Source organism: Gallinula chloropus, assembly GCF_964237585.1.
Source record: "Gallinula chloropus genome assembly, chromosome: 17".
NCBI classification, from domain to species: Eukaryota; Metazoa; Chordata; class Aves; order Gruiformes; family Rallidae; genus Gallinula; species Gallinula chloropus.
The window spans coordinates 11,188,395-11,204,525 of record NC_140102.1 but is presented as its reverse complement, the minus strand read 5'-3'; the positions used below and the strand labels follow the sequence as shown (position 1 = coordinate 11,204,525).

The following is a 16,131-nucleotide window of genomic DNA, read 5'->3' as shown; positions in this document are numbered from 1 at the left end:
CTTGAGCTGCCAGCTTGTTTCATGGCGTTGCTGCCAAGGTCTTTTTCATGATAGAGAGACTGCCTTTTGTAGTGACTTGAGCCTGGAAAGAAGCTTTCATTAGCTTAGAAACCAGGAAAGGAACAGGTGTGCTCCGAACAGCACAGAACTGCCAGGTGAGCGGGTTGCAGCTCCCTGTGGAGTATTGCCCAGCATACAAACAAATCATGCCACAGCTTGGCACATGTGGAAGGAATGCCTGTCCTGACTGTTGCTCTTCCCTCCCTGGTGTGCAGCTGCCCTGTTTTGTCACAGACTGCTCAGGGCCATCCCAAACTGAGCTGCTGGTGCTCTTGTTTCCGGCACGAGTTAGGACAGAGAGCAGTGTGGAGTCATGAGCTTTCACACTAGCAGGGGCAGAGAAGATTTGGAGAAGCTCAGCTCTCTCCATCCCTTCTCCCTTCGCCTTCAGGCCCTGAGAGAATAATGATAGTGGAAGGTTTGCCCTGGTGCCCCTGCCTTGGACTGAGGGAATGCTAGCTGGAGTGGCTCTTCTGTTTGGGGTTTTTTCTTTTCTGTTTTAAATTCCCCTGGTGCTTGTTTCTCCAGATTTGGATTTGTGCAAGATAAATATTCAGCCTCTGCATTCAACTTCCCAGCTGAGAACAAGCCCCAGTATATCCATGTCACAGGTGAGCGATATTTGTCAGGCCCTGGGGCAAGGAGGAGGCTTTTAGAAGCCAAAGAAGTTTGTGTTTTGTGTCAGTGACGTTGGTTCTCATGCATGGCATATTACAGTGAAATAACGTGGCATGTTCAGAGGGGGTGCTGAGACATGAAGACAGTGACAGGAAGGAGTGTTTTTGGGAAGCTGCAGATAATAATGGTAATTGATGTAAAGTTAGAAAGATGGATCAGAGCCTATGTCTCTGCTTCATTCCCTTCTACCAAGCGAAAGGCAAGACTAAGTGTGCTCGCTCCCAGGGCTGTAATTTGCAGGAAGAAGTGGCATGTAAAAGCGTATCCTGTTTTATCTTGCTAAAAGGCAATTAAATGAAACTCAGTCCAGTTTCCTTTTCAGAATTTAATGAGTCAGCTACCAGGTGCAGGGGCTTAGGGCTGCCTAAAAGTCCTGTCTGTTTCCTCCAGGGACGGTGTTTTTGCAGCTACCGTATTCCAAGCGGAAATTCTCTTGCGGCCAGCAGCGCCGCCGCCGCAATTCCACCAGCTCCACCAACCAGAACATGTTCTGTGAAGAGCGCATTGGCTACAACTGGGCTTACAACACCATGCTGACAAAAACCTGGCGGTCCAGTGCCACTGGGGATGAGAAGTTTGCTGACCGGTTGCTGAAAGACTTTACAGACTTTTGCTGGAACAAAGACAGCCGGCTTGTTTTGTTTTGGACTGACTGTCTAGATAAGATGCATGCTAGTGCTCCATGAAATAGGGTTGTATCTCTTAGGGAGACAGCTAGAAGCTTTACCTTGTGGCAAGGGTGTAGAGGTGAGGGATGACTGGAAGAGAGTCTCTCTGGATTCATCCTGAGGCTCCGGGAGAACCTGATCGATATTGCTGTTGATATTCAACGGAATTAGATTAAGCCTTTGGAAAAGGAATCTGAGCTCTAGGCTTGCCAGTATCTATCACCTGACCTCAGCTTGGTTTCAAGTAGCCGCAGTCCTTGATTGCCAAAGCCTCAGTTAGAGCAAAGGTGAAGGAGGGAGAGTGCAAGTGGTTCTCAGGGGCAGTCAGGTTTGGCACAGCACGTGACGGTGGAGGCTTCCCATCACTGGCAATGACGGGTGCCATTTGACAGCAGCCAGCCTCTCTCTTGAAGTGTGCCTGGCTGTGTGAATATGTAAGATAAATTGTGAGACACTTGTTAAATTTCATACATGTAAATAAGTAAAAATGCAGATAATCAAGTGACCTGAAGTTTTTTGTAACTCCAGACAATACAGAACTGGGGAGTGGAGAACAACTGCCAAAAGGAAGTACTGCTGCCTCTGTCCAGCATGCTAATGAATGCTCAGAAGTTCAGTGGTGGGGCGTTGTCCTTTAAGCATCCAGGACTTTGTCTCCAGCTCTGGATCTAGAAGTGTCACACAACAGAAGCAACAAGCCAGTTACAGTCCTGTGTGGCCAGCATCCAAGCCTGAGGAGAAAACAAGGGCAGCTGAACACAAGAAGGTGCTGGCTAGTGGAATATGGATTTTGAGCAGGTTTTTAGGATACATCTGTGTGCAGCAAAATGCTGATGCCTGAGCTCGCAAGTATGTAGTCTTTGCTTTGCAGAGAACGTGCCATGGCCCTAGTGTGAGCAGGTCATTTCAGTGCAGGTTCAGGGAGGGCTCAGGACCCCCACTCCGTGGTGCTGTGCATGGGGAGCTGCTGACTCCTGCAGTGAGATCGTTACTCTTGTTACCTGTCCTCACTAAAATCAGCGGAGGGCTGACACCGTCACGGGCAGTGTTCAGACCTGATTCATGGAAAATCAGAGCTGCTCTAGTTTTATCCCCTAAACCAGGCCAGGGTGACTCATTTTGTTACTAGACAGGGGGGACTGAGCGGTGAGCCCCTTCATTCGGTTCACCTGTCACAGCTGGTCCCTGTTAACAGCTTGAAAAATACTCTCCTCCGAAAGCAACTTGCGGCTGTCTATTCTGTGCCGTTTTCTTCTGACAGCGGCGGTGCCGGCAGCAGGTGCCCTGCCAGAGCAGGGTCAGGGGGGCGGAGTGCGGGGGTGCCGCCCCGCAACTCCCCCCGTGTGCCAGACCCGGAGCCCGACGGCGGCCCCGCTGGTACCGCCGCCGCGCTCTTCCCCCTCCCCCCGCACGAGGCTGCGGCCAAGGGTGAGGTCGGGGCTGGCCGCAGGACCGGGCTCGCGGCCGTGCGGGGCAGAGGCGGCTCCGCGCAGCGCTGGCCGTGTGCGCAGGGTACCGCGGGGCGCGCAGCCCGGCGCGGCCTTTCCCTGCGCTGCGGCGGGAGGGACGGGGGGAGGGCAGGAGAGGGCAGACCCATCCGCGCCCTGCGGCCACGTACCGGGGGCCGGCGGACAGGTACAGGGGGCCGGGAAGCCGCGGGGCCGGCCAGGGACGGGGTGAGTGAGGGGCCTGGCGCCCCGGGCTGCGCTCCCGCTGCCTCGGGAGGGGAGGGGGCTGCCGGAGTGTCCCCGCTCCCCAATCTCGCGGGTATTTAACAGCTTTTCTCCCTTTTGTCGGGCGGGGCTGGAGCTGGCTCTGGAGTTGGGGTGTCCCTGGGCGGACTTGCCCTGCACAAGGGCATCGCCCCGGCCCCCTTTCCCCAGGAAAATGGGTGAACATCTGCCCCGAAGATTGAGTGACGCTTTGCTGTGGCTTCCATTTGCCCCCGGTCTGGCCCACCATGTTTGGGGGAGAACTTCACCGGGCTTAGTGTCCTGGTGGCTTTCCCCTGCAAGCTGCGGGTGCAGAGCTCCGTGCTGTGATTCGGGAAGGGGGTGCCTGGTCTGAGCAGGAGCAGAGGGAGGCAATCCTGTCTGCGTGGAGTGCTGCGGGGCTGCCAGCACCCCCGGTGCCCCCAGCTGCGCACACAGGCCAACACGGGGTAGATAGGGAGCAGCCCAAGGAGGGTTCCCCACAGCAGCCCTCCTGCTTTGGCCACCTCCTGCAGCCTCTGAGTTTTGGGGCAAGTTTAATGCACGTTTCAGAGCTCCATTTTCTCAGCTGCAAACTTGGTCTGGCTTTAGCCTTCCAGGTCTGCTTCAGCTGTAGCTTTATTTTAAGTGTTTAGAGGGCCTTGGGCTGCTTTTAACAGCTCAGTCAAGTTCTTTCCTTTTTTTTTTTTTTAAAGCATACCATAGGAGCTAAAAATAGGAGATAATAGTTTTTATCTAACCACAACTTTGTGCGTTGCATAGAAAAAGCTTCCAACAGGACATTAAGGATGAAGCAGTTCATGGCCATGTTAAACAGGAATAAAAACAAGGATCCCCCACCCGCCAAGCTGCTGGATCTAGCAGGACGGCTTTGCCAGGACCTCCAGAGCTCCTCTCCTAGTCTGGAGAAGCTGGTTGGGGCCATGATGGGATGCAGACACAAGATGTATTTTCTCACTAACATCCACGTTGTCCGAGCTTGTGTGTTTGTTCATATCCGTAACGGGCAGCACGACACAGCCTGCAGACTCCTGGAGGTAGGGATGTGTTTCTTCATGGAGATATTCATGGAGACAAAATGCAGCATTAGGAAAGTAGTAGTTGAAGCTGTTAGTGCAGAGGTACTCCAACTGCAGCACATGGAGCGTTTCCAGCTGGCACATGGCAGTGGAAGGTGATACCTGTGCGTTGGTTGACCTGAAAAGCAGCATAAAGCCTTGGCTAAAGGCAGTTACCATTAATCAGTCAAGGTGAAGAAGGTAATTAGGTGATTATGGGGTTGGTTGTAGTTTGTGAAAGAAGGATTTTTGTTCTCTAGTGTGGTAGTTCTTGGAGTTTTTCACAAACTTAGGGCTTGGGATGCAAAAGCCCTGTATAGGCCAAGTTCAGAGGGCTTGCCAGGATGGGAAGAGAAGAGGAAGGGATGAGGGATTTTGGCCTCTAGATCTGGTACTGCAGCCCTTTTCACCAGGGCAGAAGAAGGAATTAGGCAACCTCCTCTGTGTGTCAGCGAAGGTACAGTGAGTTGCATACTTGCATAATGCTACCAGCTTTGTTGAGCCAGTAGGATTCTATGAGTAAGGTTGTAGTTGTGGAGGGTTTTCTCCTTTATGGGAAGCCTGACTACATGGAAAGGGTTTGCTCACCTGCTGTTTTGTTTTAGTACTGCAAGGCAGAAGAGAAGGAGGAGTTGGTGCAACTTTGGCACGAGATTCATTACCGGAGGGCCATGGAGAAACACCACACGGATTTTCTGACACCGCTGCAGAAATTCCGTTGCAGGAAGAGGTACCACGGTGTGGGGAACTGATTTGTTTCCTCTGCTGTAGTTTGCAGATGCAGGGGGTAGTGATGCAGAGGCTGGTTTTGCATCTTAAGATGGCTGCTTCTTGGAGCTAGGTTTTTCTTGGTATTTCAACCACTTGTGGCAATATGAGAAAAATTCCTGCGGATGTCTCCTTCTGGGTCCTTTTTAATCCTGTTTTCTCCTGTGTACAGGAATCCTCCACCTATTTCCCTTTGTCCTGAAGGTTTGAAGAATCGAAACTACTCAGATGAAGTACGCCAGCAGCTGCACAGGTTTGCTGCAGAGGTGACAACAAATCCAAACAAGAAGCAGCGGGTAGGGTTATGTTACTTCCAACCAAGTCTCCCTTGTCACAGAGAAGCCAGACTCTGCAGTCATGGGTCTATAGCTGGTTTCATTCAAAATCCTTGTTTTCTGAAGCCCCAGTGGGACTGGAATTCCCAATATTTGATCTTTTACTAAAGGCTTCCTTAAAAAAAATCATTAAGTTCACACTGAATAATTTCACTTGTGTTGGACAAAAGGGTCAGGGGAAAGAAGCCCCTCAGTTGGCTTTTAACAGTTCTAATTTTGTAGTGATTGAGCATAGGCTGGGAAACAGCCATCTATGTTACAGTGACAAATAGCCTGGCTGAGTTATAGCCTGGATAAAATTGCACTTTGCTTACCAGAATATATTTTGTACTGACTTATCACATTAAATTAACAGAATCTGCAAACACAGTAGCCTATGTTGATGTATGCATGTGTCTGCTTATTTGGACAGGGACACGTTTGTAATAAAAGTGATATCTGAATTAATTCAGTGATCCTTGTTGATTATTACCTTGCAAGGTGAAGGCTTTGGACTTTGAAGTCTGCTTCTGTGGTGCTGAATTTTTCCAACACCCTCGTTTAGACGAGGCAAGATGGTCTGGTGAATAGTTCTGCAGCGTGAAGGTGGTTTATTTCTTACCCTTTTCACAAAGCAGTAACACATAAATACAGCACTCTTAAATAGTAGTATATGGTTTCCTTTAGCAAGTTACCTGGTGGAGCGGGGTGGAATGTGTGTTTTCCTGCAGCTCTTGAGTTTATAAATCGGTCTCTTCAATGGGATCCACGCAGATCTATCGAAGACCTAAGAAACAAATGTCTCTGGTTTTGAAGGTTCCTTTGCTGGTCTGCTTTTGGAACAAAGGGGAAAAGACTGATTATTTGGATGAAGTTTATTCTGTTTCCCCTGATCTCTCCCTGCACATGGCTTTACAGGAAGGATTGGCTCGGGACACGAACCTGCAGCCAACTCAGGTCTATAACTGGTTTGCAAATTATCGTCGGCGTCAAAAATCATCCCTTCCTCGTATGGAAAAGCTCAACAACTCCTGTCCTGAGAGGGCTTTGACTTACCATACAAAGGAGCAGCAGGATAAAGGATCCTACACTCCACAAACTGCAGGTTTGTCTTTTCCTAATGGGCTTGGGATGTGGTCCAGAAAGCTGAAAATCAATTTTAAATTCCCTCAGGAAGGGAAGGATATTCCTTCTCCAGAACAGTAGCTGTATGCCAATGGATCAAATGGATGTTGGAGGACTCTGCTTCAGTGGAGTGCCTCGTTGTTTGGCTAGAGGCTGTCACTCCTTAGAAGGAGGCCTGTACAAGGACAGGTGAAGAGAGATGGGTGTCTCAGGGGCACCAAATGAAAACAAATACATGGGAGGCAGCAGTCTTTAGCTCAGATTCTGGGATCAGGGCAGTACTCCAGTAAAACCCAGTATCTCCATGCCCCTTTGCAGAATCTTGACCAAACTTCAGTCATGGGGAGTAAGAGGGTCTTGCTGCATTTGGCAAATTAGACTTGTTTCATTGCTTTTTGGAGTGTTAGTGTTCCTTCACCTGCCTGGCCTGCACCTTTCAGATGGATCTTGTGTAGGCATCAGCTCTGAGAAAATGGAGATAACCCTCATACCCTGTGACCCAGGGTGGGAGCAGTCAGCTGCAGATCTGGATACACCTCCTGAAGGAACTTATTTAAAGATGCTGGAATCCAGGTGATGTATGAAAAAGTCTTCACAGGGATAGTTTAGCGATGAAACCACCTTTAAACTTGTTGAGGGAACCGGCTTTCATGTCTGTTCCCAGGGTACATGATTTAGGTCTTCTGACTCCATAGACAGAAATGGTCCCTGCCTTGCATCAGGCAGTCAGAACATCTAGCACTTAATCTCCCTGCCATCAAAGGCAGGATTCAAAGGTTTAGCTGGGGTTGCCCCCTCTTTGCAAAGCAACATGTCTGGCTGATTTACTTTCTCCATCATTACAGCTTTCTGCAGAGCACTGAGCTGCACGAAGCAAGGACAAGCAAAGCTTTGGCCACTCACAGTGCAGAGCAACCTGTAGCTTTTTGCACTGAGGCTGTGCTGGAACCAGGAACCTGTTTTAACTCTGCTGTTCTGCAGCCCAGAGAAGTAGCAAGTGGTACTGATGCCATCCCTCAGCTGGATAACTTTGTTCTCTGCTCTTGCGCGTCCCTTCCCTACCCAGATGAGCAGCTGGTCATGTGGCAGGCCCCTTCCAGCACCAGAGGAGTCTCTGGCTCCATGTGGACCCCAGGTGTAGAAGGTTAGTAAAATTTCCCCCAGATCTTTGACCTTAAGAGTTTTCCAAGCTTCTCTTTCCTTGTTGTAAACACTTGTGCTCACTTACGTGGTTTTCCCATGTCATGACAAATAGGAGCAGAGCTTATCTTGAGCACTGGAGTTCCCTTAGTTGCTCAGTGAGAAATCCTGTTGATTTGAGGTGTTGGGAACAGACATTCCTACCTACTCTTTTGGTTAAACTGTAACTGTTTCCATAAGGTGACACTTTTCCAGCAAGGTGGATTCATTTAGCATTTCCCTTTGAAGAGTCCCTTCAGGTGTTGTCTGCTCACCTTGTCAGTTTGTAAGCTTCTAGGTTTGTAAATGCCTGTCGTTCTTAAGAGATTACCTGAGCAGATGCTGGGAACTTCTGTGCTGTGACATGGTGCTCGTCTTCAGCAACACATTCTCACTCTTCTTTCTCGTCTCTGCTGTTCTTTCTCTCTGTTTACTTCTTGTCCAGTCCTGTTCAGCATTCCCCCATCTCTTTTCCCTGTTCTTCAGAAGAGCCTTAAGAGGATACATGAGTGATGCCTGCCTGCTTTTGCTGTAGCTCTACAGTAGAGAAAGGGCTGCAAGTGCCATTCACCCAGTCTCTGGTGAATTGGAGCAGGGAGGGGAAGAATAGCTGGGTTAGAAGTTGGGGGCATTGTCTGTAATTGTCTTTAACACAAGCATTTATTTCAGCAGGTATCAGAGCTCCCTTGAGCAGAGTGGCCCAAGGTGGCTGTATTGAGGCCAGTTCAGGAAGAATCATTCAGCAGTCAGATTTAGAGGCTGAGAGCTTCACCCTTAGAGAAGGACAGCTAGGGACCCTGGAATCTATTCTTCCCCACAGGTAAAGGGAGCGGGGAAAGCACAGGGCTTTGCAAAAGTAGAGGCAAAGATGATGCTGTGGGTCTAGCCTTGTCCTGACACTTGAGACTGACCAAAAGGTTTTGGTGGTGCATCTTGTTCCAGGGGCCTAACTCTGTCCTCGTGTCCATCGTATTTTGTAGATATTGGTGCCTGTGCAGTGGAAATGGGAAATGCTGTGTAAGTGTGTGTGCGTCTTACAGCGTATCACAAAGGAGATGTGGAACAGGCCTCATCAGAAAAGCTGTGAAGCCCTCTCCTTAAAGCAGCTTTAGCTTATAAGCTGTTTGCTTGTTTTTCTTTTTTGGCAGAAAATCATACCCTATAGTGATGCAGTGAGAGCTGCTCTGTGGGCTGGGTTGGTAGGGCCCGTACTTAGTCCTAAAATAGGGTTTGTAGCTTCATAACCTCATGACAAGATTATTCCATAGTGCAAGCTTTCCAAATTGGAAGACAGAAAGACGGGCACTGTTCTGTCCTGTTTTCCCCCTGCAACAAATGTTTCAGACTGCAGGTTTTCTCTGGGAGTTGAGATAAATTCACAGAATGCAGAACAACAAAAATCCGTGCCATCTTCCATGTGTTATACAACTTCCAGAATGTTACATAAAAATTAAACACTGCCAAACAGACATTATGAGCTTCCTTTAATATACTGATCTGCTAGACAGAGCAGGAGCAGTAGCCCCACTTCATAACCTTCTGCTTGACGCTGTTCAGCACTGTCAATAGTATGTCAAAGGAGGTAGGTAGAAGCAGTTTTATTCCCACTTAGGGATGAGGGAGCAAAGGCACAGAGAGACTTTGTGGCTTGTCAAGCAACAAGGGAAGGTAGTGATTCACTGGAGATAAAGATCAGGGGGGGGTTTGCCTTCCAGTTCCCTGGTAAAAACATCTCTGCCTTTTACCCCTGTTTCCCAGTTGGCTTAGTGCCTACAGTTGTTCACATTCATGTCAGACTCCTTGCTCTGAATTGCTGTGGAGAACCCAGGTCTGGGGATCATAAACCCACCTCAGTCTGTGGTTTAGGATTCGCATTTTTAAACAGTGGTTAAAGATCATGAGAGATCAGTGAGGCTTGCTGGCAATGTTTTGGCTGGATTTAAAATTGCCTGTTCTGACTGTAGAGTGAGCTCATGTTTATTTTTAAAATCTGTTGCACCAGTAGAAGTCTATGGTGAATGTCTCCTTGTTGGGTATGGCAGTTTTGCCAAGAATCCACACACCCTTTATCGTATTCCTGGCAGGGGCAGGACTTGCTGCTTCGTGTACACCTTCTGGTGAAGATACACTTATTTGAGCTCTACTTGTAAGCCCTGCTTAGTGTCCCAGTCCAGCTCCTCCCAAAACCTTGAACTCCCCAAAATGCAGTGGATACTATGGAACAGCAATCTCCTCAGAAATGAGCGATGCTTGGGCTACAACTTCATCTTGGGCTTTTTGCAGTTTCTCCCTAGAAAGCCAGGAGACCTTGTGTGGGTTGTCTTGGGTAAGATCCCTGCTCAGTGAATGGGAATGAATATCACCTTTTAGAGGGCTCTGCCTGATAACAGAGTTACTGGATAAGAGAGAAGTATTGTGTTTACCGGAGTCATCTTCAGCAATAATGTTGCAACAAGCATCACTCATCTGGGGACTCATGAAGGGGTCAACAGCTTAAACTGTAAGGCAAGTGAGTCCTGCTATCCTGGAAAGACAGGGCTGTGAAGTTACCACTGCTTTACAAATAAGAGGAAAGCACGGAGAAGGGCATTATTTATCCATGATCATTGCCCACCTGGGTGGATGTAGTGTTACGCTCTCACTGCCTTGCCAGTACCTGTGGCTCCCTGCTTCCTAAGTGCAGCAGTAGAGCTGCAAGTCAGGCAAGGACCCTTGTCTCATTTTTGAAGGCGCTCACCTGGAAAGGACTTGGCCTGAAAGCCTGTTAAACAATTCCTGTTGATTTCTTCCATGGGCTTTTTACAGCCGGTCCTACGCACTTGGGTTGTATCCAAACCTCTTATGATCTAGAGGACTGTGAGGGGGAACCAGGCTGGAAGCTGACTGTCTCCATCTGCTCCTGCTGCCTGACAGGAGATTTTGATCCAGCTAGTGAACTGGAAGTCCCTGTGGGACAGCAAACAGATGCTTGCCTTTACAGATAGTGGTGGTGTATCCTTGAGTTGGGACAGGTGGAATGTAGCCCAGCTAATGGGTCATGCTGGGAATGGAATATAACTCATGCCCCCCATTTCAAACAGGAAAGCACACACACAACTCTATGGAGCAAGACAGACAGCATTTATAAGCCAGCATATTGATTTAGGAAATGTCAGTGCTGAGATGTTCAGTGCAGCTTACTGCTTCTGCTGGCATTTTTGGGATTCCACCTTGATGTGCTAAGAATCCTCCTGCTGTGAGGCCCTCCCTCTGGATAACCCAGCACCCCAACACTGGCTGGCAGCAAGTTCAAAACGCACAAAAGGAGGCTGCTTTTTGGCATGTTGTGTAATTAAATGACAGCATTTGTTGCTGAGGACATTGTGCATGTCACTGTCAGAGGGCTATGAAAAAAGGTGAGGCAGATTCTTGGGGGAGGACAGTGTTGGTCCCTTTCATTGTTAATGAATGCAATTTCCTGAGCGCAGCCTCCACCAGAGGAGGCCCAAGACTGATTGCTGGAACAGGGGGGCCATTCCAAGGAAGGTCTGGCTGTTCCTGGAAGTGGTATGGACAGTATTATTTGAGTATAGATATTTCTGAGCTGGTGATGAAGGGAGAGAACATCCCATCCTCAAGTACCCAGTGTCTCCTACTTGACCCAGTGCCCGCAGACTGTGAGCGCTCTGGAGAGGTTGGCAGAGCTCCCAAGGGAGGTGTGGATGGAACAGCCATGTCCCAGAGTGGCCTTGAAAAGCCACATCAGAATCACAGCCAATGTTGTGGCTATGTCTAAAGCCACATGTTCATATGTTTTGACTCGTAAGATCTGTGTTTTTAAAATCTGTTCCAGGAAAGAGACATCTTGGTAGCCATCTCTTTGTTTATGGAGAGTGTTCTGGGGACATAAGGAAAGCTGCAAAGTGAGATGTCACTCCTGCATGCTGCTCCTGGTCAGGCTAGGCCTCCCAGGGCAGAATCTGTATTTTCCAGCTGTAACAATTTGGAGAAATGGGTCAGGTCTGTCGACAGGAGAACTCTGTCTTGCCTCTCTCCTGTCCTGCTGCAAAACATCACAGTAAGCAGGGAGTAGAGCATAACTATAAATGCATTTGTATATCATCTTTTCTTCCAGTTCCTGTCAGACGGTGTTTGGCAGGCTGCAGTGCCCACCTGTTTCTGCACCTTGTGTGGAAGAAAGCCAAGCCCTGGGACAAAGCCAGGTAAGAGGACACACCTGATGTGCAGGGAAAGGAGCTTAGCCCTGTGCATGCTATGCAGCTGTACCTCTCACACAGGAGGTGTGAAATCTCGCATCGCATTTCGTATGAAACATGTCAGATCTAAGCATACCTTTTGGAATCCAGAGCAAGCTGGGCATCTCCTGGGTAGCATCCAGAAGATGCTAGAAGGAAGGGTGGCTTTGTGGAGGTTTCTCCCACTTGGATTGCTTATCAGACCATAATTTTACCAAGTGTGTCGTTGACATGGTGGCTAAAGCAACCTGTGCAGACCCAAAGTGTCGTTTAAATTCTGAGCAATGGAGAGCTCACCTAGCACTGTGGAGGGAGATGGCTGCTTGGGGGTCCTCCACTTTGGGGGCTTCTGCAGAGCTTGACTCTGCTCTCAGACGTCTTAAAATTTTTCACATAATTTTCATTTCCAAGTCTGTGTTACTGATGAGGAAAAGGGATTTTGGACTGTTCAGTGATGGCTGGTAGCAGTGTACCAAGCAGTATTATTATAGGAAATGACAAAAGAAGTTATTTCCTTGATCTGGATGCAGTCTGCACGCCTTCTTATGGTGATTTTGAGGCAGTAGAGAATAGAAGTCAGAAATCTGGTGCTTTCAAGGGGATGGGAACACATCTCCAAATTAAATGTTACCTAAAAATAGGACCCAAGAAAGCCCTATCTAGCCCTTGAGCTATTTTTCAGCTTCACACGTGTTGGTCTCCCAGTCAGTTAGCATCCATTTCTGTTTCTCTCGCAGTGTAAGCTGCTGGAGAAAACCTTTTAAAAAGAGATTTTGCAAAGCAGGAGACTGTATCTGCTGGTCTCATTATAGGAAGCGGCTGCAGCTCTGAGGGCAGTAACAGAACCTCTTCTGAGCCTTTGAAAGCATCAATATAAAGATCTGTATCTTGGAAAGTGGCCTTTTTACCAGCCATAATGTGAGCCAGATGAGTAGGAAAGCTTTGAGCATTAATAATGAATGAGCCTTTTCTAAGATTTCCAGAGCATGCAGTCTCTGTAGCTAGTTTTCATCTTGCCATTTTGCATTCTTGCACTGATTTTGCAACAGTACGGAAACATGACACTCACTGCGACGTGGGCTGGGGACCAAGAGACCCTGTGTTGCCTGCAGATGTCAAAAGGGGACATCTTCAGATCTTTGCAATAATTACTCAGTTCAGGAATTCAGAAAAGCAATTTTTGCATATTTTAATGTGTGCTGTAGGAAAAGAAAGAGCTTGAATGGGAAATGATTTTACAGCATTCTATAGACTTCCTGGGCACCCTGTTTCTTGCCGAATCGACTCACCCTGGGCTTGTTGCAGGAATATGCAGATGTTTGGTTCCTATGTCTGAACCACAGCTGTACTCTTCCTTTTGTCCATACATGACTTCCTATTTGCCATTTGTAGGTATGCATCCTGTCAGAGCCAAAATAAGAATAAAACAAAACAAGCAAGCAAAAAATTAATTAATTTTGGAGACATTTCTTTCCCTCTCTGAACAGAGCTCACTTAGTCCAGGTGATCTCTCTCATTATTTCATGCTGGTCTTACCCTCTGACATTTACTTGCTTTTATCAGAGCTAATGCCTTGGACAAAGGGAAGGGAATTGTTCTTCTCTGAATTATTAGGAGCTGAATTGTGCCCTGTCATTTTTACACCCACATCCTGTGCAGATGGATCACTCTACCTGAACTTTGAGGGGAACAAGGGCTTTGTCCCTTCAGGCACATAACCACTGACATCCCCTCCCACCACACCCTCTTGTGCTACTCTGCCCTTCCACCATGAGCAATGAATCGCATTGTTAAAGACCACATCGTTAAAGACCGTATGTGGTGAAGCTCTGATTCCATCCTGTGTCTTTCAGGTCCTGGAGGATCCAGTTGGTGACCCATTAACCGACACGTTCTGGGCAGCATGGCTGCTCTTTGAATTCTCAGCCAGCGGACGAATGTGACTTGCCTGCGGAGATGCTCGGTGTGGTCTGCACTTCCCCAGGAAACACCCCATCCTTTCCTGTTTCTTCCCCTTCTTTTTAAATGAATGAGGGGTTTGACATGGAGATGAACAGAGAGTGGGGTAGAAGGATGAAGGCTTTTTCTGATAGTTGCAAAGTTTGTATTTGTGAGAGTTTTTTATTAAGAATTTTGCAGAGGATAGGAAAACAAAGGTGCATTGTGTGGGTTTTTACTGGAGCAGTGTGAGGCTGTGCCGTAGATGCTAAAAATACGATGTCACTGGTTCTGTGGCAGTTGTATATTTCTACCACACAGCACTGGTCACATCTGAGTCCTTCGTTACATCATGAAGGTAAATGAAGTTCCTGTACTCAGAAAGAGTAAAATTTAGTTACATTTACTAGCAGTGGATATTGGGTAACTGTTTCTCAAGCCTGGAAAATAAGGTCTGCATTAAGTGCTGCTAAAATACTGCTACGTCTCATCCCTGGATTTCCATTGTACTGATAGGGATAATTTGTGGAGTGTTCCATACTCCATAGTGCCACAGATGATGCAAACTGGAGCATGGCAGAATTTTCAGTTCTAAAGTCAGTGTTTTTGCAGGACCAGGGGAGGCCATACAAATGTTGTCGGTATTTAATACTACCTGCAACTGAGACTGGCCAGGAAGGAAGTGGAGGAGGTGGGAGCTGCTGAACCCTCTTGATCTGTTTTCAGTCCCCAGAACTGGACGGACTGAAACTGCTGAGGCAATTGTGTCACTCTTCAGGTGGTCTGCGGCAGTCTGATACCAGGCAGCAGCAGGCAAGCACATTCTATTGCGACGAGTTGCCCTGCGAAGCAGCGTGAGTTGTGCAGACTCTGTTTCATACACACCATACTAAGTGTGGGGCTAACACTGGATTTGGCTGAAGGCTGCTTACTCTGCAAGGGTCAGCTGTGTCATAGGTCTCCTGGGGAGCCTGCGCAACTTGGTTCCTTTTGCCTGGTACTTTTCTTCACCCAGCCTCAAGGCGCCCCCTCTTACACTCCTCCATCTTGTGCTGCTCACGGATGGGGAGCCCTGGTTTTTATTTTTCTTGGAGATGAAAAAAGCAGAATTGTGTATGAGAGAATTAAGGCATGAGTAGCAAAGCAGACCCTTGATGCAGGTTTTAAACTAATGCTGCAAGTCAGGGGCAGGTTTTTTGCGTATTTTCCTTAAGTATTACTACTGGGGTTTAAATCTGTATTGCAAAAGGGGTAATCCATGCCAAAATTCCTGCCCTGAGATATGTAAGTAGATGCCTCCAGTGCCTTATTATAATAAAGTTAGCAAATAAAGGTTACAAACTACCCTTTCTCTGGGTTCAATTTTTAAGGTGTGAGGGTGTGAAGTGGTTTAATTGCACTCAAATGTCCTGGGTTGACTTGTGCGTGATCAGACCCTGCAGCTTCCTTTATTTTGGTGTATCTCACTTGGAAGGCCGTTTTCTTGCCGCCGGAGGATGGCAACCAGCAGTGGCAAACGTTCGCACCCTTGTCTTCTTCGGCAGCGGGGCCTTGGGTGACCCCGCTCCCACCTAACCGCCCCTCTCCGCCGCAGCAGCCACCGCTACTGACAGACACGGCCACGCGCTGCTCCCGCCGCCCGCCCGCTGCGGCAGACTCGCGCCGCCTTACTGCTGCCTCCCTATTGGTCCGCCCTGCCGCCGCGGCGGTAGCAACAGCGACAAATATATCCTCCCGCCTTCTGATTGGCTGCTGCCTCCCGCCGAGCCATAGCAACAGCGGAGAGAAGGCGCGGAGCCTGAGGTGGCGCGCGGCGACCGTTGGCGGCCCGCGAAGGGTGGGGAGGGCAGCGAGCGCGGCCGCCTCGGCTGAGGGAAGCTCGCGGTTCTGGGGGAGCGGCGGGGCAGTAACCCTTCAGGGGCGGGAGGCAGCTACACTCGGCATCCCTCCTGCTGAGTCGGGGGAGAGGTACCGCGGGCTCAGCCACGCTGCCTTAAATGCATTTGCTGAGGGTTTGCACTGTGGTGGGCGCGGGCTGCGGTGGAAAGGCCGCTAGACCCTGTCACGCACCAGCCAGGGGCGCGGCTTTCGCACAGGAGCCGCAGCCCGATAGCAGAATTCGCGCTGGATCTTGGTAGGTTTTTGTGTGAGATCCCAAACACAGTATTTTATTTCTCACCCCTAATGATACAACATGTCACTGTGATTACTGTGATTTAGCTAGTCAATGGTATGTCATACAAGCGGCTGAAAGCCAGGGTGCTTACGTTTCCCTACTGTTGAAGATTGATGTATTGTAAAGAGGAATGATGCTGCTCTTACAAGGTGATATATTTTCAGTTCCTTTTTAGTGCCGCTCCTTGCCAGGGAAGAGGATAAACATTAGATTAACACTG

General features: G+C 48.6%; 2 protein-coding genes across 3 annotated transcripts in view; both read left to right on the top strand.

Annotated features, from left to right (window-relative positions):
• Window positions 1-2,611, top strand: part of DEPDC5 (DEP domain containing 5, GATOR1 subcomplex subunit) — a gene marked incomplete at its 5' end in the record, with an annotated part of 44,681 nt that extends 42,070 nt beyond the window's left edge. For both annotated transcript variants that reach the window (XM_084271958.1, XM_084271957.1), the window contains 2 exons: window positions 589-671; window positions 1,129-2,611. In XM_084271958.1, the coding sequence (XP_084128084.1) occupies window positions 589-671; window positions 1,129-1,424 (379 nt within the window). In that variant the 3' untranslated portion in view covers window positions 1,425-2,611. The remainder of the gene's footprint in view (window positions 1-588; window positions 672-1,128) is intronic.
• Window positions 2,288-15,791, top strand: ANHX (anomalous homeobox; the record flags this gene model as incomplete). Its single annotated transcript, XM_084272060.1, has 11 exons — window positions 2,288-2,298; window positions 2,668-3,041; window positions 3,881-4,155; window positions 4,782-4,906; window positions 5,117-5,240; window positions 6,177-6,363; window positions 6,824-6,956; window positions 7,229-7,527; window positions 11,677-11,764; window positions 13,651-13,669; window positions 15,210-15,791. The coding sequence occupies 11 exons, from the start codon at window positions 2,288-2,290 to the stop codon at window positions 15,789-15,791; spliced, it is 2,217 nt and encodes a 738-aa protein (XP_084128186.1).
• Between the last annotated feature and the right edge of the window lie 340 nt (window positions 15,792-16,131).